The sequence below is a fragment of the Melozone crissalis genome, unplaced genomic scaffold, assembly GCF_028551555.1.
Source record: "Melozone crissalis strain CALT ecotype California unplaced genomic scaffold, PUWL_Pcris_2 ptg000036l_1, whole genome shotgun sequence".
Taxonomy (NCBI): Eukaryota; Metazoa; Chordata; class Aves; order Passeriformes; family Passerellidae; genus Melozone; species Melozone crissalis.
This window is the reverse complement of record NW_026535814.1, coordinates 14,835,930-14,857,771: the sequence shown is the minus strand read 5'-3', so window position 1 is coordinate 14,857,771 and position 21,842 is coordinate 14,835,930. Positions and strand designations below refer to the sequence as shown.

Sequence of the window (21,842 nt, the reverse complement as noted above, 5' to 3'; positions counted from 1 at the left end):
AGCACTTTCAGAGCACACATGACAGAAATTGCATTTTGGAAACAAACATTATATTTATTTTTTATGAAAATACTGATTTCCCCAGCAGTGGCTAAAGAAAGAAATACTTAGTACATAACTCAGAATATCACAAAGAGTTTATATTGGTATAATGTCTCCAGAAAATATTTTGGTAAGCAAAGATATCTTATCTCTCTAAGTTACCCAGTTACTGCTTCTTTAATGTAACTGCAGGTGAAAGACACTAGGTTTTCAAGTAGATAGCAGGAATTAATATTTTTTACCTTCTTTTGAGATTAAATAAGAAATGGGACTGGATAATGAGGAATAAATAGAGCAATTTCCTTCCTGTCCTTCCTGTATAAACTCTTACCTGACATCTATAAAGTCCACTGCAAGCTTTACAGTTTTGCATACACATATAGTTCCCACATTCAAAACTTTAGCTGACCCCCCATTGGGAACTTAACTGGGTCATTGATTTGTAATTAACAAAGCATAATGTGAATTTAGGAGGAGGAACCCGAAAATTAATATTTGGGATTAACAAGTCAATTCATGCTCAACTTTATGCAAACTACTTCCAGCCCCATACCTTGTCTGATACTGTCCTCCCCAGCACAGCTTCCATGTTCCTTCCCAGCAGTCTCTTCTGCTGTAAAATTACCACCCCAGCTGCAGCTTCCTCTAAAAACCCTCAAGATGCTTTCCATCAAAAGGCTGAAAGTGCTACCCACTTGGACAACTGATGTTTCAATTTTAAAGCCTGTTCTTTCTGAAGTTATTCCTTTTGCCCAGAGACTTCTTTCAGACATTCCTAGAGCTTGCCTACAACACCATAAAAGAAAGCATTCTTTAGAGAGACATTGTTGTTTTGTCACTTATTGTACCTTTTTCATTTGAAAGTAAATTAAGATTAGCAACAAAAAGGTACTTAACACCCAACAAGAATATTCACACTTACCTAGTTTACTTTAATTTTCTGCCAACCAAGTAATTTTGCAGGAACTACCTCACAATGACACCCACTCATTCATACCTCAAAGATTCATTCATCTGACAAGGCCAGTGAAAATTCTCAAATGCCTTCTCACACATTCTTCCTATAATGCTTCCTAAATTTCCATGCATGCATTAAGCTGTGTTATTGAAGTCCAGTGCAGTTGTTGGTGACGTGCACAGCAAATATGCGCGTGACATCCAAAGAGAAATTCCACGCACCAAAACTCTGAATTTCCACCACTCTGTCAGCAGCACACCTCTCACGATGACACATTCATACTGTTAGAGGGATCTGTTTACCCACACCAAACTACTCTTATTCCTAGATTTCTTCCATTACTTAACACTGAGAATGAAGGACAAGGAGGCTCTGCCTCTGCTGTGACAGAGGCACATGGGGGCCACTCTGAGTTAGCAGGGAGGGTCTCAGAACACTTGAGTTCATTTTGGAAGTAGAGCACAAGTCATAAGTAAGCTATATCCTTACACCTGCATCAGCAGTAACAAACCAGTGATGCTCTACCTCTGCTCCAATCTCCTAGCACCTTTTCTTGCAGATGTTTCTTTATTTAGTTAACCTTATAGCTTCTGCAATGCTTGTGAGAACACCCCCTGCCCCTTGCTAACAGGTAGCAAACAATAACGTAAGAATCTCCAAAGGAGTTTTCAAAACATGAGGTATCTTCTTATTTGAAAAACTAATGTGAGTGAAAACAAAAGGTGTATTTCTGTTTGTGCTACAGCACCAAGTCATTTAAGTAATGCCTTAGAGAGATATCTATTTGGCAATAATGCTTCCATTAACAACCACTAATATACTCAAAGCCACTCTTCCACACTGGTTGAGAAGGCAATCAGAATGACAAGACAGCTGCTTAATAAGCCTCCCTAAACTTTGAGCCTGTTGTTGTCTTCTCTGGTTAAGTGGAAAATGGCTTGTAAGACATTTAGAAAGCTGCATCTCAGTGGCTCACAGCAGAGCTCAACAGAGCACACTGTGCCCTTCAGGATCAGCTTCCACACTTGGCACAGGAGTCGATAAAAAATCACCAGAGTAGGCTTTACCAATGAAGAGATCAGAAGAGTTACCCACTGCTGCAGTTAAAAGAAAAACATTCAATGGCTCCCAAGTGAGGACAAAAACATATATGACTTTCTCCATTCTAACACATGGTTTACTTTGCCTTCATCTTCTATCACAGAACACAGGAAGCAGCAAGGTATCCTATTTTTCCCATCACAGATAAGCAGGCCACCCTCATTTCTGAATCGCCATGAGACTACTGCCAAATGGTTCCTTTCCAAACTATGTCAGTCTTTTGCCTTTAGCTGGAAGTGTGTACTTCTCACTTGAAACTTCATACAGAAACACACATCTGCCTTGATCTTCAGACAGGTCAATGGCTTTTTGGCTTCAATTCAAGTGACTACTTGTGCTTTAGTTAATAATTTTCCTCTTCTGAAGTCGCAGATCTTGGAACTCTCCTCCATCCAGAGACTCGCATCCTTACATTTCTGCATTGTGCAGATAGGGCTTCCAAAGCCATCCCAGTGTCACTGAGTGAATTCATACTTGTAAACTTTTTTTCTTTTTCTTCTTAGATATTCATATTACAGGCCTAAAGCCTGTGGACCAATCAATTCTAGGAGGACTTATGGTCCTTAACTGCATTCAGTGAGATCTTAAGCAGTATTAAGATATCTAAACACTTCTTTATATACAAGGTTCTTCCAGTGACTCTTCAAATTCCTTTGTCCCCCAAGGGTTTATTGGTACTATAACAAAAGAATTTCAAAATGCCTCCCTTCATTCTCACCAGAGAGACATTCTCACAGATACTAGATGATTTTTAAGTTTAGCTCTGCACATCAGCAGAGCTAAACTTAAAAATCATCTAGTATCTGTGTCACAAAAGATGTATACAAATTTTCAGAAGTGAACACTAACAGAATGGTTATTTTAGCTGTAATATGCTACAGGTCTTCATTCCAATCCTTCCACTTCTTGAAGCATCTTACCAGTTCCATCATCTGCATCATTCTGACCAGTCTCCCAGATCTCTGACTTTGTCCCAAAGCCATCAGTGGCAGAAGACTCCGTATAGTCTGCAGGATTAAATGTCCTAGAGTTTTGAAAGTTAAGAAATGGAAGAGAACACATGGGTCATTCAGTGAGCATAAGTGTCATAATTTTTAGCTGAAGTTGTATTAGACTTAACATCTTGATTTCCACATAAGTTATCTTGACAGCTTTTACTTAAAAAAAAATCTTCTATGAGCACACAGAGATAAAAAGGGAGAAAAGAGAATAAGAGAAAAAAGTGAAGAGACTGGTAAACAAAATTCCTGTAGAGACACTGAACCAAATAAATTCCTGAAAAACCACTTAACAGCTTCCCAATTCCTTCCAGTGTTATAAAGCATTAGTTTATACACACAACAATATGACTCTCTCAACAGATAAGTTTTCCAGCAGGTAGCTGACTGATAAATGACCAGTATCATGTCCTTTCAGAGCACCAGGAAGATTATTTCAAAGTGCTCTGCTCACACTAATGCCAAAAATACACAGATGCAGCTAAAATGTGGAAAAGCATTATTGAAGAAAAAACCTCTTTCAGCTCATCATCTGCAGGTATGAACAACAAGAATTATTAGAGAAGTAGAACATTACTCCAGTTCATCATATTACTGATGTTGCATGAAGTGTCATTAAAGGCAAACACTGAGTGAAAGCAGTGGAGGCTACATTTCTATAAGCCAAGTTATTCCAACAAAATTGAGAGCAAATTTTTAAGCTGCTGAATAACTTCCTCTGAATCTGTTTTAAGGTCCATATGAGTCCAAACAGCTAAAGCATGAGACCTCAAAAACAGAACCAAGTTTAGAATTGCTACTTTCAAGTTTTAAATATGTTCACTGCACATTCTACATTACACTGAAATGAATCTGGTTTAAAATTTACCTAAGACTATATGTAGCACACAACTTTCGGACTCCAAGGCACTATGTGGCTGCTACTGATAGCATGTATGGCTCTGCAAGTTCGAGATACTAACAATGAATAGACATACATTAGGATTCTATAGGTGTGCCTAGTTAGAAACACTAGTTTAAGACAAAAATATTCTATTCATCACCTAAGAGATTTTTCAATTTTTGCATCTACATGGGCTTATCAAACATATAGGAATATCCATACATACAGCGGCAACATTGTCAAGAAATATTGCCACTGAGTTTGATCCTTGTCAAAATCTGTGCTCTGCATGTTTCTTACCCCATGCCTTGGGCTGAAAACCTCCCCGCTCCTCTCCCTCTGCCACGTCCAAACCCTAGGAGAGAAAACACCATTTAACAGCAACAGCAGAGGAGCCACCAGTAACTACTCTGTCACATTAAAGAATGCCACAGTTGAACAAAACTACCATAGTTTAAGTTAAATGTAATTTACTTCCCAAATTCCCACACCAAATTTGTTTCCCTAACACACTCAAATAAGCCTTGGTTCATCTAAGACCCGACATTTCAGTAGGATATTCAATTATCTGCCATCTTTTCTGTGTCTCATGAAGTAGCACGTAGTGTCATTAAAAGAAATTACCTAAAGACTCATCCCAAACACTGTTACTGCCAATTTATTAGACATTGTTCAAAATTTTGTCTGGATTCTTTCATTCTTGCCTAAGATGCTCTAAAATCTCAGCCTCCCTGAGTATCCTGATCTCCCAAGCAATTCTCTGTCACTCCTTATCTGGGAGGAAAAAGTTGAAATACTCCATTTTTTTCCTTCTCTGACTCTGATCACCTGTCCACGCTCCTGTGCTTTTGCCAATCTCTGATCACACATTCCTTCTGCCTCACCCTTCATCACAGTTACTGACAGGAAAATACCTAAATCATCTTCCTTGTTATCATCCACTAAAATGTTCATTTGTTTTAACAAAAACAAGTATTTGTTTTGTCGAATTTTGATTACCAGCCTCAGTTTATGAGCTTCTTGATACAATTAATAGCTTAATTTTTGCACACAGTATATTGTCAACAAGGCATGAAAATTTTTGTGCTATTCAAGAATACACAAAGCAAATGTCTACAAAAAGCGTTACTAAATATTTCTTATATGCAATATATTTCTGCATAGATTACCTTCCCCACTTTTTCAGGGTTTTATGTAAGGCTTACCCAGTTTGTTCAAGTTTTTTTGAGGAGGAGTGAGAATATTACTTTGTATTACAAGAACAGAAGAAGGTCAAGAGCTGCACTCAGAGAACAAAACCATGTTTATTTTAATAACAAATTTATGTAGCAATTGTAAGTCACCAAGCAACTGCAAGTTTATCAGAGCACACAAAAATGATAATCCTAAATCACCAAAGCACTGATGCCCATAGATCAGAACATCCCATGATGGGATGTTCAAAGTTGGATCAGAATTACTTCTTACTTTCAGGAGACCACACAAACTGAGCAACAGCAGTACCTCCAGGACATGGTAACACCAGTTTATCAGATTTCTACTTAAATGACTTTCTGTCTCTTGCTCTCACCACTCCCCTTACCCGAGTTCACTGTTTTAGTGACAAAATACATTTCTGGACCTACTTTTTCAAGATTTCTTAGAGGCATCAAAGTAGAGAAAAGATTCCCATCTAGCAACACACAGGATTTTGCTGGGATAAGAACATAGAATAGCATAAGTTTGACACTGACCAGCTCTGTTATGTCTACATTATCTTGCCTTCGTTGCTCTCTTTTCACAACTGGCTGGAGAGAAGGCAGACAGAGGTTATGAAAGAAGCAACAACTGCTGCAACCTGGCATTTGCCACCCTTCTTTATGGAGCCCATGTGTTTTTTGCCACAAACAACAGTGCCCCACACCCCACTGTACCCAACTGCCACCAACTTGTCCACTGAACCTTGTTGCTCAGCCTACCTACTCTTTTGCTATCCTCTGCCAAAATCAGAGCACTCTGGATTACCTTTCTGTCCAATAAGGTTTCTTAAGAGAAGAACCAGCTACACAAGTTTACCTGGGGATATGGTAGGGGCCATCATGTAATAAAATTACTTTCAATTGCTATCAATAGAGCATTAAACACCATTTACAGAAATTTTGCAGAAGCAAGATCAACAGTTTTCTGACAGCATGAGGTACAAATCCAACTGGGAGCTGCAAAACACAGAAACAGTCAACCAGAAACAGTTTTGAGTGAGACAGATATAAGGTACAGAGAGATAACTGAAATAGTTGTCATGAAAGAAGAAACATATTTTACAAGAGGAGGCAAGTCACCCCAGTATTTCAAGTGCAAAGGCCTGAAAAAACAACCTTAGCACACTAAAGAGAAGGTGATGTTTTAGCAAGTTCAGGCATACATAAGATAAATGCCCATAATGGGCACAATAAACTACTGGCTAAAAACATTAATAAGCAACAGTTTTACAAATTGCAAAAAAGAAAAAATGCTGCTCCTGATGTTCCACGCACAGTCTTAGACTACTAGCCAGCAAAGCATTTTTTTATACCAGATCACTTTGAAAGATAATTCTGAATTTGAATTTCAAGTGGATTCTTTTAACTTCTTAATGCTATGTCTACACTTTCAGTCAAAACTGGAATTAAGTTTTATCAACAAACACAAAAGAACCTTTCTAATAAAGGCAAAAGGGAGTACCAAATTACTAAATTCAAAGTTAGAAAACACATGAAAAATTCACTCGAAATATGGGACAGTGAATGTTCACCACTGCAATATCATCTAACTCAGACACAGGATTTCATACATCATGGTCACTAGTGCAAGATGCCAATGGAAAAGGCTAATATTCTCTTTGACACCACCAGGCCACTAGTAAAATCCTTAAATTCTCATGCCAAGAAATTCTCATGCTACTTCTCTCAGTTGTCAAAATTTAAAAATGGCCTTAAAACAGAAGGTACAGTCTTTTAAGACAAAGAACTTAGTCACAAAACAACTGTGAACGCCTACAGGATTTCTACAAACTTTTTATGCTTTTTAACAGTGACTAAAGGGTCAGTGAGCAAATAAAGCTTTCAGAATTCACAGCAGGAACCCAAATACTAAGCATGCAATCCCACAGTAATTTAAACCCATTTAAATTAGAACTGCTACAATTGTGGTCTTCCTCACCAATGATCATAAGCTCTGCTCTTTTGTGCACGGACAGTTTTGCACTTTCCAGTGAGTGAGCACTGAACAACTACCAGGAAACAGTATTTGTTCACTTTTGGATCAGTTCTCCAAAACAGCTGCCACCTCGATAAATGCCAGAAAACCTTTACACCAAGCCACCAAAAACCCCTGCTGTCTACAGTAACCATGTTGCCTGCCTCTTCTTTTTTGGGAGAGTTAGTTGGCCTGTCACCTACCACCTCACACTTTCCAAGTCCCTTAACTTCCAGGAGGATCTGCTCCAGGATCTTGCCAGGCACAGATGTGAGACTGCCTGACCTCTAGTTCCCCAGGTCTGCCTTCCTTCCCTTTTTAAAACAGAGGTTATGCTTCCCTTTTTTCATCAGTGGGAACTCAAATATGATGGATGGTAGCTTAGCCACTTCCTCTTCCACTTCCCTGGGGACCCACAGATGTATCTTGTCAGGCTCCACAGACATGTGCACTTACAGATTCCTCAAAGAGTCTCAAACCTGATCCTCTCCTAAAGTGGATGGTTATTCTCCCAGCCCCTGCCTTTACCTTCTGTAATTCATGTGGTCGGAAATCTTGTGGGAAAAGACCAAGGCAAAAAAAGTCATTAAGTGCCTCCAGCTTCTCCATATCCCAGTTAACCAGGACTCCCATTTTCTTACAGAGAGGGCCCAAATTTTCCCTTGTCTTCCTTTTATCACCAACAATACAACTTTAGGATTCCCAACCAGAACCCTAGCTGCTCAGACAATCTCACCTCTCTCTTCCTCCCATGCTACATTTATTTGCTTCCTCCTTCTCTGGGCTTTGTTTTTGTGCTTGAATTTGTCCAGGAGTTCCTTTTCATCCATGCAGTTGGGGAAGTTTTGTCCTTCTTTCGGTTGGGATGCACTGCTCCCAAACTTGGAAGAAGGAATCCTTAGATATTAACATGCTTTCCTGGGCCCCACTTCCCTCTGGGGTTCTATCCCATGGCACTCTACCAAGCAGATCCTGGAAGAGGCCAAAGCCTGCTCTCCTGAAGGCCATGGCAGTGAGCCTGTTGTGTGTCCTCATCACTGTACCAAAGATCTCAACCTCCACCATTTCACAGTCACTGCAGCCCAGGCTGCCCTTGACCTTTACATTCCTCACCAGCCCCACAAGCCCTAGGCTGCAAACACACATTGCCAGCTCCTGAGAGTTTTTAATCTGTAAGAAGTCCAAAGTCCTTCTCTGCAGGGCTGCTCTCAAGGAGTTCTTCTCCCCAGTCTGTATTTTTGCCTGGGATAGCTCTGACTCGAGTGCAGCATCTTGAACTTCATCTTGTTAAACATCATGAGATTCCCATGGGCCCACCCCTCAAGCTTGTCCAGGTTCCTTCAGATGACACCCCATCCTTCAGGTGTGTCAATTGCACTTCTCAGCTTAGTATCGTCTGCAAATTTGCTGAGGGTGCACTCAATCTCACTCTGTCAATGATAACGATATCAATTTAAGAGCAACATTCCACAATAGAGCCTTGAGGGACATGACCTGTCACCAGGTTCCATCTGGACACAGAACCATTGGATGCATCCAACTAACTGAATGAAGTCAATTCTTTATCCACCAAAAAGCTCACCTTTCAAATCCCTCTCTCTCCAATGTAGAGATAAGGATGTCATGTATGACCATGTCAAAGGCCTTACAGAAATCCAGATAGATGATGCCAGCCCTTCCTCATTGACTGTTATGATCACTCCATCACAGAAGGACACCAGATTGGTTAGGCACAACTTGTCCTTTATGAAGCCAGGATAACCAAAGACGCTCATCCCCTTCCCCGACAGATGGAACACATCAGTTCCCAGAAGACCAGGTTTCTCAAAGAGAGTCCTCTGGTCTAAGAAGTGAAGTCCTCTGCTGTGGCACAAGGCCTATAATCACCTGCTGATTCTCCAAATACAACTGGCCCTTTTGACCTGCTTTGTTTTTGACTGGGAGGATGGATGAAAAAAACTACCTGCAAAAACTAGCTGCTGCAGAGTGTCTTATGGCCAAACCCAGGGCTCTGTAATCCCCCTTGATGCTGTTCAGACTGCTCCTGGCTGTACCCCTTGTGCCTCCATGCAACAACAGCAGGAAGTAACAGTCAGTGGACTGCAAGAAGCCTGGTAGTCTCAGTGACATCCCTGATAAGAGCCCCTGGTCAGCAGCACACCTCTCTAGAAAGCACAACATGTCACCAAAGGGGTGCCCCTGTACCTCTCAGAGGAACCTCCTACAACTGTCAACTGCTGCCTTACTCTTTGCATTTTTCTTCTCCTGAATGAATTCTAGAAAGGTCAGCACTTATATATAGCCCAGGCAGGTGGCAAGTTTTTCTGTTTTCACTAAAACCTACTAGGCGCTCAAAACACTCATCACAACAATTTCTCCACTCTGGTACCATCCATGCGTGGCAAGAATTACTCTCCACGTTCACACCATTTCTTCCCCCAAAGAAAATGCACACCTCATGGCAGCACAAGAAAGGTGTGTAGAAGCACAACTCAGACGGGACTAGCCCATTAAATTAACAACCTATTCTGCAGAAAATCACATCTGCTGAGCTTCTAGACCTAAATCCTTCCACTGCAACACAGGTGCTTTACTTAAAAATTCAGATTTTCAGGGTTTAAATTAGAGGAAGTTACTTCAAGGTTAAGAAATGGCCTGAAGAACAGCTGCAAAAAAAAGGAAATGAAGATTGGAAGGGCAAGCAACACTCTAAATTTGTGCTTATTTCTTACTACACAGTAAGTGAACTGCCTCATCTCTGCTCTGGCAGTGCCATCCTCCCAGCAGAACCTAGTTGTCAGAGGCTTATTAATCCTTCAGAGATAAGAAGGTAAAGTGCAGAAACTTTATATTCTAGGTACTCCCTATTACCAGAACAAACACCCAAGTTGGTTTTAATAATTCAAATTACTTTTGTCTTTATTAGTCACCATAAAGTGAGAAGCAATTAATCAGTTTTATATATTGCATTTATTCTAGAAAGCATTTTTACAATTCATACTGAAAACTTTCGACTCTAAAATTACATTTAAAGGAAAACAGGTGACTTGTTACATCTAAACTATGATAATCTCAAAATAAAGTACATGACAGTTTCTTAACTAATGCAGAATGAGGCACAGCAAAACTAAGCAAACTTCAAATTCTGACTTCCAGAAGGTCTGCTCCACATTCATGTTTTATAAAAAAACAACATCCTCCTTAGTTCTGGCAAAAATAATCCAAGACATATCCCGTGCCAACTGGGCTAAGCTTTTAAACATAGCGAATGTTTATACAAGCAATTCTGGATACAGAAATTCAATTTGTTCAAGGATAGTATACTTTTTATGTTAAAAACAATGAAAAGCGATCAAGAATACAAACTGGATTATAATCAGCTATCTATGAGAACGATAAGTTATTTTATTTTCCTATACAGCCAGCAGACAAAACAAGAGCTGGAATTAAAACACAGCAATTTTACTTTCATTTTTATATCTGTTTTGTAGGAAAAAAATCCCTGGCAGAACCCACATTTATGGAATGCTCATGTTGTTCTGGAATAACAAAGTAAAGAGATAAACAGAAGCGCAAGCAACAAATCTATCTTGCCTTTGCAAACCAGGAGAATTACTATACCTGAGTCTATAACAATTTCTATGTTGAATCAAAAAAAAAGCCTGAAAGCCCACCTACCTGTTATTCCTTTATAAGCCATGGTCAATTAGATATCCAGGGAAGAGCACATGAACTGAAATCACAGTGTAGTTTCTTTGGATGTTTTCCTGGTCTTCAACTATTTGTGGCTTTGACTTCCTTAGTCAAAAATAATTTACATACAACAAAATCTTTGGTGGTTTTTCTTTTTCTTGACCGTGGTTCTTTTTTAGGATGCAATTTCCAAGTCTTTTTATGTATACATTTCCTGCACCACATTATCTTACTGAAAGGAGTTCCTTAGATTCACTTCATGTATGAAGAACCAACTCTTTAAGTTCATCTTGAAGCTGTAACCTACTGATCTCATTTAATATTCTCTCTACTGCATACTTGCTTGGCATGATCAACTGATGCCCCCACAGAAGTTTAACAGCGCTCTACCATACATGCACCCAGTCCTCTCTTGCAGGCAGAAAAATCCTACACTACTTGTTCCCTACACCCCATAACTGCAGACTTCCCAGTACCTTCAAAAGCCTTCTAGCTCTACATCCTTTTTTTTTCTCTCTGCATCCTTTTCAATATGAAGAAGAGGAACTGGGAGAATCAGACCTGCACTTAATATTGAAGATGCAAGAACCCTAAAAACAGCAGCTTAAAAATAACCTGTGCTTGTAGTTTGTCAACTTGTACACAACACTGCAGGTGATTAAAATACAAATAAGAAAATGTTTCTATAGCAGATAATCCTAACACATAACCATCTGCCTCCTTAATTTCTTCAGGAGATTCCGTTCTAGACAGTCACAAATCTTTGCTAAACTGACAAATATAATCACTTGGATACAATTACAACTCATTACCATTACAGTGTTTCTTACATTTAAATTAGGTTAATGCAAGAAATTTGATTCTAAAAGGAAGCACAGATGAGAAGGCATCTTAAAACAAGATATTCCCTGATTTCAATACAAAGTCTACACTCTTAGTTTAACAAGCAAAGATTTAGCTTAGAGCAATTATAGCTGAGATGTGTCCTGTCACACATGCTGTGATATATTTTTACATTCTGTTAATGAGTCAATAATTTGTATATGCTTCAAATCCCTGACGCCCTGCATACCACCACACAGTGGTGTTTGCACTCTATTTACCTACTACCCTTTGAAGTTAGAAGGAACATGACAAGGTCATTAATGGAAGATCTACTGTCAGATTAAACTAGTGCCTTACACACCAAATGTGAAATATTCAGTATAAAGGTTTTTCCCTCTCAGTGAACAGCACACTACCACCTCTGTGTCAATCCCGTTTTAGCTATTTTCAGTTGCTTATCATTTTTGAAAATTATGTTTCTATACTGTGAAGGAGTAATACATATGATGGCCCAGCAAATCTCCTAGAAGGTAGCCAGTAAGATAACTCCTGCCTGAGAAGGTAGCTTAAAATAGAGTGTGTTGTTCAGATAATTAACTGACCCCTTATTTCATATCCAGTGCCTAGATTTCTACACACACACTGCATGAAACATTTCTAAAAATGGGTTCTGTGGTGACTACCAGCAATCTGTTTACTTTCAGCTGAAGTGAGTTATCTCTCATTTCACTATTCTGTGTAACAGAAAAGAAAGACTACAGAATAAATTGGCAGGAAGCTTTTTATTATTATTATTTCTACTAATATCCAAAGAAAGAAGGCCGCGTATCCCTGAAATTATAAGAACCGAATTACACAGATTTCTAAAACTTCCTGAGGATTTCAAGGGTTTGCACTGTAAAATTAATCAGGTACTTCCTACCATGGAATACACACACTTGTAATATAATGATCCTGTAATTGGCCAACAGGTTTATCACAGACACTTCATTATTATACTTTGCTCACAGTACAGTCTAAAATATTTAGGAGAGACATATACTAATACTGTGTACACGAAGCCACTGAATAGAAACTCTATTTTTTTATTAGAAACTCAGTTTCTATTTCTTCAGTTAGACAGGTCATTTTGATCTGATTATGAAGTTTGAGATATACTATATTCATCTAGAAAGCTACAGTTTTGACAACAAAAGCAGTGTATGGCTTGTAAGGTTAATGCAAAAACCACTGCATTTGAAATTAATATCTAAGATTTACTGAACCATTTTTAAAAAGTCCTACTTTTATAATTATAATTTGAAAATAAAGGATTATTTTATAAAATAAGTAACTGCAAGACTCACATTCTACCTACTGAAAGTGTAAACTGTTAACATACCAAAAATCATAGCTGTGACTTACACCACACCTTGTCCTGCAGAGCTACTTTTCTGCACACACCATTGGGTTTTTGCTGATTCACAGGCACTCTCACACACAAACCTTTGGAAGTTACTTCTTTGCATCTTTGTACACCTTCAAGATGCAGATCTGGAGACAATGAAGCTGGATGCACCTGTCTCTGAATGCCTTGTTACCCGACATTCCAAAGAGAAAGGAGTCCTTTGAAGGAATTTTTCTTGAGTCAGAAAGTACTTACTAAGTACAGTAGTTCTGCTATACATTTCGTCAATTTAACTTATTTAATACTCTCATCCACCCATAATCTGCACCATACATGGATTATTTATTTTCATTCCTCCGACTTTAAGCAAAAACAAGCCTCTATCCACTGCAACCAGTGAAAATTCAATTCAAATACATATCACCTGATTCCCCATCCAATCCATTTTCCCATCTCTTCTACATGACAGGATTGGAGCTGTACCTACAACTCCACAGTACTCCTTCTCCACAGTTCTCATCAGCTCTTCCATGTCGAATTCTTTTTCATAGCAAAATGTCTCTAAGGTGGCTTGTTCTTTCTCTGATTGGCTACCAAAAGCAGAAGGCAAGCCTGACAACCAGAGACACCGCAAGGAAATGCTACAAGAAAAGGTACACCAAATCCTTCCCCAAGAGCCATACAGATGGAATCTTGTGCTCTCCTGCTGCTGAAGTACATCTTGAGGAACCCTGAGTGAGCACACTCCCACTCACAGGAGGCTGGCATGAGTCAGTCTGGGAAAACAGCTCTCCATAGCCAGTGCACAGCTGCCTGCCACACAGGAAATTACCATAGAAGTGATCTCTGTCAATTTTTTTTAAGTTGTTCCAACACCAAGAAATGATAAAGGGTAAGGGAATGGGATGTACGCAAGCACAAGGTGGCTGAAGTGCATATGGAATCAAAGGATAAACAAAAAATGCTTAAGAAGAAGCATTTAGAGAAACAAATGGGAGAGTTCCTTTTCAGGACATGAAAGCAGAGCCAGTCCCACAACAATGCCACCATCTCACCTCTCCCACGGCCACGTTTCCCACGGTCTGAAGGCCTGTCTCCTTGATTGTTGTCCACTCCATTCTCTTCAGCTCTAACTGTGGAGAGAGGACAGCTTAAGAGAAGCATTAGAGATTGCTACTTGAGACAATACAGCCATTTGCTTAACCCGAACCCTTCAAAACAAACAGCAAAATTTTCAGGTGGGATGGTCAACAGATCTCAATTACCCCTCTTCTTTGAGGCCTTGCTAGAAGCAATTTATCTTTTCTTGTTTCCTTTGTACTGGACAATTAGGAAGCAAAATATAAGAAGGAAGTCCATCAGGAGACAAACCTCTACAAGCGCCATGTTTTGCAGCCTACACTATTTAATGAGATAGGAAATACAGCTGCCTTATTCTGGGTTTCCTAGATAATGCACTGGTTGACAACAGTGAAAAAATAAAGGATAACCAGTAACACCAACTCTTCTCCTTTTTGGCCATACTGCATCCCTGTAGAAGCATGGAAAAGGATTTCTCCTCTTTATTTAAAACAATGATGACTGGGTTAAGGTAAGGGACTAAAAAAGGTCTGCATCCTAAGTGGTTTGTGGTAAACTCCCGACAAGGTGCTTTGAAATAGAGCTGGCTACTTGAAGGAGAAAAAAAACTCCAATAAAACTGGCCTCTTGAAACACTCACTGCTGAGACTTTGTACTGCATTTCTCCTAACAGCAACAATAAAACCAAAAATGCCTGGACATAAAGTTGGGAAGAAAAAAAACAAGATTTGGTAATCACCTGAAATTTCTTTAATTCTAGTTTACAAAAAGAGAAAGGCAGCATCTGTCTCTGGTAAAAAAAATTTGCCCTTCGCTTTCATTTTGATTGATCTAATTTATACTTTTCTAAGTCCAGCTCCATGTTTTATTAACATTTTTTCATCTTGACTTTACTCTATCCTACAAAAAGAAAATTCACAGCATCTATATTGGCACAATAGTTGAATATCTTCCAATTATGAATAACATGAGTTGGCTAATACTGTAAATGTTTTTCCTGCTTATAAGTGCAAAGCTAAACATATTGTATCCATTCTGATTTCTTTTCTCATCCATCAGTGTGGCAAACAGCCAATACAGACAATGCGCACAGCTTTGAGAATGCTGACAAAACTTAGCTAAAAAAAGCAACATGTATCCGATCATGATCTATTGTGACTCTCTCAAACTTGGAAACATCAGTTTGCTTTTGTACAATGTATTATTGCAACTGTAGCAAAGCTTTCAATGTTTCAACTAACAATGAATTTTCTCTGTTGCAGAAACTCACCTTTGGTTGATTTATGTGAGAAATATATTTAGAGATTAATAATCATCCCAGTGTTTTCATTCCCCTTATGAGAAGATGAGAACATCTTCAGGTTCTCCCACTCATAAAAGGAGATGGAGTCAAAGCTGGATAATTTTTTCATTAAAAGAAATAAAAAAGTGTATCAGCTGCGCAGCGACATACTTGTTCTCATGCAGACTTACAAAGAGTCAATTCTAAAACTTACATGAAGAACAGCAAATTGCACAAGATCAATTAATCAAACAAGACCAGAGACTTATGTTACACTGAGTGTCTCTGAACAAGTACAGACCATCCCAAAACCAAGTCACATAGACAGACCAAGCATACCTGTGGCACAAACAAGTTATGATCCCTTCAACGCTGAGCAATAGTTGGACGGACTTTGCTCCATTAAGCACTCGCTCTTAGCTCACTCAGTTCCAGCTGCAAGAAAAGCGTCTCAATCTTTAAAAATTAAGCCCTATACGTACACTCTCGTCCACGGCTGCCTCCTCTTCCCCGTCTGTTGGAACTTCCCCGTCCGCGACTCACTTCTCTGTCCCCTCGTTTCTCTCTGTTCTCTTTGTTTTCTGAACCTTCCTTTCCAAGGCTTTTCTTCTTTCCCCCTACAGTCTCCCAAGAAGTCTATTTGGGTAGAATAGAATTACACACAAAAGTCAAAAAGAGGAGACACCTCTCAATGCACACTTTCTACCCCACACCCCTCCAGTTCATGGAAAAAACCCAGGTATTTGCATAATGTCACAAATGCAAATGACACTGATATAAATGGAAAGACAGGCTGTATTTTTGCAAAGAGATGATAAAAAAAAGTTTTTTAAGTTTAATTGTCTTAGGGAATATGAGAACCCCAAATATTTCTGGCTATAATAGACTTTTACTAGTTCAAGGAAGACTGGAACTATTGTAACACAGAACATCTGCAAGGCACGCAACAGTTTTCCTCTCAAATATATCCATAAATCTAGCATGGGAACATGAACAAAGCTATCTTTTTCTCCCAGGGAAATGAAAAAGAAAAAAACCAAAAAACCCTTGTAAGTATCATTGAACAAAAGATTGATGAGACTAAGTATCTGGCCTAAGAGGAGGAAAAAAAAAGTGCCAAACAGAAAAGAAAAACTTCTCATCCAGGCACACTAGAATTTAAGCCCCAGAAGACAGAATGGCAAAACAACAGCTTGGGAGAACTGATGATAAGCCAGACCATCCACTCTTAACAGCTATAGACCATCAAACATAGCAAAACACAAGAAAAGCTATGTCTAAACAAGACACGGGATCAAGGTCCAAATATCAGGCTTCTGTTTTAATCTTAAACTCAGTTTCAAAATAAATTCAAGGATGTTATAAGCTCCACAGGAGTATCTGTAGGAGTTGAAAATAAAATTACTAAAACACTTGCCAAGAATAGCTCAGCAACTCCTATATTATGCAATTCCATGGTTAGTCTATTAAGCCATAGCTGCAAAGCAAGTAAGAAGAAAAGGTATTATTTGCAAATCATTAAGATGGCAGGGAGGTTTACATGTATGTCCCCATTTCCAGGAGCTTATTATTTAAGATATTAAAGATATTAAATATCAGAATATTATTTAAGATATTAAATATCAGAATATTTGCACATAAAAATTGTTGTGAAGCACTGAAGTATGACGTATGACAGGCACCTACATCAAACAAAAAAGGTTGTCTACCAGTAATGTTAAGTCCTGTCTTATCTCTCAGTTCCACCAACAGCAACTCAGCAGCCCTGAGGAGTCAGACCATGGCCAGCTAGTTCAAGCTGCCTAGGAAGCCAGTGCAAGGAAGAAAGCAGGTAACAAAGCAGTTTACACAGTGTTACAAAGTCTTCTTTGAGAGAATAAGAACAAAGAGAACTGTTACTCTCTCATTTTTTGGCATAGCACTGGTGAGAAAGAAAGATGAAATCACTTTGCAGTTCCACCTCCAGTATAGAACACTAAACCACCTTTGGTGAAGTCCAGCCAGAGCTGATCAGAGGTACAAAACTATACACATTTGAACACCACCACCTTATCCCTGAGGCAGAAAGCTGCTTCCCCGAGTAAGTACCACATGGCATCATCTACCACAGCTGGTGTAACTGCATTGAAACATTCCTAGTGCTTCACACACCTCTCAGGAGGAAAGATACCTACACTGACAACTGAACAGCCAAGTCTGTAGAGTTCAGAATGCACTAATTCACTGATGGGCTTGGTGCCAAAATATCTTTGACCATTTCAGGAAACACCCAAAACTGGATAAGGCTGCAAAGATGAAGAGGAAGCAGCTTCTCCTGAGTGAGATTCAAAATAACTTAGGAAGGATCAGTAAAAAGATGATCACAAAAGCATCAGATCCATGCTTTCCCACAATACAATTTTGAGGAAAGCCTTGAGAAAGTCAGCATGACGTTTAAAATAGAGGATGGTGCTACTTCTGAGCATGGGGATCTGTCACACATTGAGCTGTCTCTCTTTCTGAGGGAGATAACTGATTAAAATTTCAGCTGACAATGCCTGAGGCAACCCAAATGATAGCAGTGGGTCTGACCTTTGAGAAAATCTGTAACAGATAATTCTTGTTTTCCTGTTCTTACATGGAAAGAATAAAAACCTGAAAGGTCTGTTTTGTTCTATCTTCAAAGGTTTAGTAAGTAAAACACAGCTGAGCATTAAATGGATTTAAGAAGTTAAATAAATACAAGCTTAGGCAAAGAAGTCATGTCCTTCTCTACTCATACACAAGCCTCTAACTAGCCCAAGTCAGACTGCTACAACTGCTGCAAAAGTAAAGTCTTTACAAAGTCACACACTTACAGCTTGTAGATCACAGCTTTAAACCCCAAAAGCAAACAAAAAAAGACTAATACAAAATTGGCTGAGTAACAAATAAACTATAGACATTTTAACTATCACTCCTTACTCTTCAAATTCCTTTAGTTGAATGGACACATCTTTCAAATTAAGTTTAAAAAAACTGCAAGTGCATCAAAGTAGAGTGAGACTAGAAAAAGAGATTTGGAAATCTTCATTCAGAATGTGTAGTACCTCAGCTTACAACTTTATGTCAAATCCATGGTTAAACTGTTCTCAAGTATAATGGGCCTTAAAACAAATCCTTCCAACTGGAGGCCCACAAACTTTCAAAAATAAAATTTTTCACCCATCAATTAATACTCCTTCCTCCTTGACTCCTTCAAGTCCTCTATATTTGTTTTTGAGTTGTATTTTGTCTACAGAGAACAGTGGGTTAAGAAGGACTTGTCAAAAGTGCAGAACATATCAGTATCACTTGTAGCTGATGAATGAGTTCAGAAAGCTTTTTCTATGTCATGATCAGTTACAACAAATTGCTGAAGTAAAAAAGGATTTAATATTCTCTACCAATCAGAAAACCACTTTCAACTAAAAAACGGCAAACATGGTAAGTCTGAGAGAACACAGCATATCACCCAGACAGATTTAAGTGAAATGCTCTCCTCTATTCCTAGTCTGTCAATATCATACACTTCTGTGTTTTTTTCTGATAAAAAATTATAAGGACATAGAAAAGAAAGTCCCCTCAGTCAAAATAGTGTGTGTCCCAGATAGAGGGTGTGTGAGGGGCGAGTTTCCTCATTAACAATAAACCAAAGTACACATCCTGACAAATCACAGGAAATACTGAGTGTTCAGCATCAAGAAAGGAAGTCCAGGTTACCTTTCCAATTTGGAGGAGATAGAAACTAATTTAAAAACAAACTGTAAGAAATCTCTCCAGCAAAAAACTTCAACTGCAGTAAAACGTATTTTCTTAGTATCTTTTTAAGCTACATTATTTGTTGTTGCATATACATAGTTTAGTCTCCTCCTCCTGTGTTTCAATTAAGTCATGCAAATGAGCAACACAGTTAAAGAAGCAACTACTTGTTGCATCCTTTTCTGCCATAAGTAGCATTACCAGCACAACTTGCAGATGTGGACATCTCCTCCAACTTCAAAACCGGCAACCCACACCTACAGAATGTGCGTAACTTAAAATACCTGCCTGCCCTTGGGTTTACAAAGATTGACCTTTGTAATGGTCTCAGGCCTCAGGAGGGTCTACACAGTAACTACAAAACCTGCAGCAAGAAACAGGCCTGTGTCTGAGGGAGCACTGAGTTCTGCTGCAGAGTTAAAACTGCTGTATATAAATGAAAGCATAGGAACTCTGCAATAGACCAGCTGAACACCCACAATATTTTCCAGATTCAGCCTTCTCCAAGGTATGCATGCAGTAGAGAAGCTGCCCTAGTTTCCATTTCCTCCAAAAGAAATTGAATGGAGACACGGAAATTGAAAATTTGTGAAACATGACTTTCCCAACGTCCTTCTAGAAGCTGAAAATCACAGCAAACAGAAGGCGTAGTTTAACATGGAAGTAAAACTTACCGTGTCTGAACTTCCTTCCAGCAGTATGTTGATTGCTCTGTTCACATCCCCATTACAATCATGTAGTGCCACTATGCACTCATCCTGGTTTTTCCCCGTCACCTCCATAAGCTGGCAGTAAAAGTCAGACATGTTAAAATATCTAAATTACCATCATAAGAAAGTAAGATCTAGTATGACCACAAATTATAACAAAGTGCATAGCTACCATGTCAGAGTAAAACTAATATCCTGAATAAAGTAATCTGCATTGTACAGATCTGCTTGGGATTCAGACAAGAGAGGAAGAAGCATAAATTAATTGGTAATCAAGGAAGTATTCTTTCACACTTTTTCTGTTCTGCATGCTTGCAGCAAATGCTGCCAGATCAGCAGTACGTTAAGTGTAAAGGACAACAATACTTTCAGTATCATCCTATCTCTTTCTCCACTAAAACTGCCCCTCTTTATCCCAGTGTGAGAAAAGACATATAGCAAGACACGGCAGAGAGCAGATCTGCCTGGAAAACCATCCAGACTAAGAAATACATTATCTTTCAGACAGACTAGCTCCCTTGATCCACTTCAGCATAAGGCCACACCAGAGTCACAAAGGCGATTAAGGAGATCTAGTTCTGAATTATGCTCCTTGAACTCATGGTGTATATCCCGAAGAGTATGTGTCACAAGGGATTCAGGAAATTCATCTAAAGAACAAAACCTACATGAGCTAGAAATACATATGCAGAAGGTAAAACAAATTCTATGCAGAACTTAATTCATCTCCTTCCCACCAGCACAGGCACAACCACTATTGATGAGGGTCCTTTGGCTTCACAAAGTACAAGATACCATTTTTGGTATCTGGCAGGTCAACAGAACTAGTTTGTAACAAGAACAACAAAAAGCATTTAACAACAAAAAGTGCTTCAGAGGAAGTTTTAGAGATGAAAAGAAACCAAGAAATCTGCTCCTTTGCTGCATTTATGCATTCAAGCTAATTCTTCCCTCCTGGGTGCATTCCTAGGTTCTTCATGAGCTGTGATGTATTCACCAAGACAAAATCACCAATAGCCACAAGAGACATCCATGTTGTCAGGACTGCTTGAATTAATGGTCTCAGGTGTAAGTAGATAATGAAAGCTTGATTATCTAACACCCAACACTCACCATTGTAGAGGAAGTGAGAGATTTCACTTATACACTGTAATTCTGTAATTTTAATGCATACACAGATCTGTGAGGTAAGATTATTTATTTTTTAAAATAACACCTTGATTTATCTTTAAGGTATCATTAGACTTTTACTTTTCCTGAAAACTTCCGAGATATTAGCAAACTCAGCTTACACAGGTGACATTTTTCTCGCATGTACTTGAGGACAAGCTGAACGCATTCTTCATTCTGACAATCATTAATCATCAAGATCATACTAGAGAGATACACTGAGGAAGAGACATCAGCACAAACTGATGTCTGATGGTTTGGCTTAAGGGTTTGTCAACAAAGTTTGGTCTACATAGTTTCCTTCACTGAAAACCACACCATCAGAGCTGTATTACCACAAATTTTTTTGTAAAAAGACTTTACAGTGCAATAAGAGCACCTTTTCCTAGTTAAACTTATGTCTTTCTGAAAAAAGTTTCATCTAACCCAGAAACAGATGCTCTATCTCCAAAATGGAAGCCAGTTCTAGAACATTTTATTGTGGGACAAAAAAATTTGTACCAATATGAAACATACTTGTTTCACTTTATCTTCAAAATCTGCGTCATTCTTATCGTAGATCATCTGAGCAAGGCGAATCTGTTCTGCTGTTGCCTGAAAAAAAGATAATATCCAATGAAGTACACAAAAGGTAACTATACTTTTTAGAAGTATATCCCAGTGTCTTTGCTTTTTCCTATGGGTTCTCAAAAAGAACATAACACAACAAGCACAGAGATGCTGTGGGGGAAGGATCAATAT

The 21,842-nt window shown here is 38.8% G+C and overlaps 1 protein-coding gene across 4 annotated transcripts in view; it reads right to left on the bottom strand.

Moving 5' to 3' along the window:
- UBAP2 (ubiquitin associated protein 2) overlaps positions 1 to 21,842 on the bottom strand; it is a 184,234-nt gene that overhangs the window by 138,291 nt on the left and 24,101 nt on the right. For all 4 annotated transcript variants that reach the window (XM_054283484.1, XM_054283485.1, XM_054283487.1 and 1 more), the window contains 6 exons: positions 21,618 to 21,695; positions 19,896 to 20,006; positions 15,945 to 16,098; positions 14,156 to 14,233; positions 4,283 to 4,337; positions 3,022 to 3,125 (listed from right to left, as the gene is read on the bottom strand). In XM_054283484.1, coding sequence (XP_054139459.1) covers positions 3,022 to 3,125; positions 4,283 to 4,337; positions 14,156 to 14,233; positions 15,945 to 16,098; positions 19,896 to 20,006; positions 21,618 to 21,695 — 580 coding nt within the window. The remainder of the gene's footprint in view (positions 1 to 3,021; positions 3,126 to 4,282; positions 4,338 to 14,155; positions 14,234 to 15,944; positions 16,099 to 19,895; positions 20,007 to 21,617; positions 21,696 to 21,842) is intronic.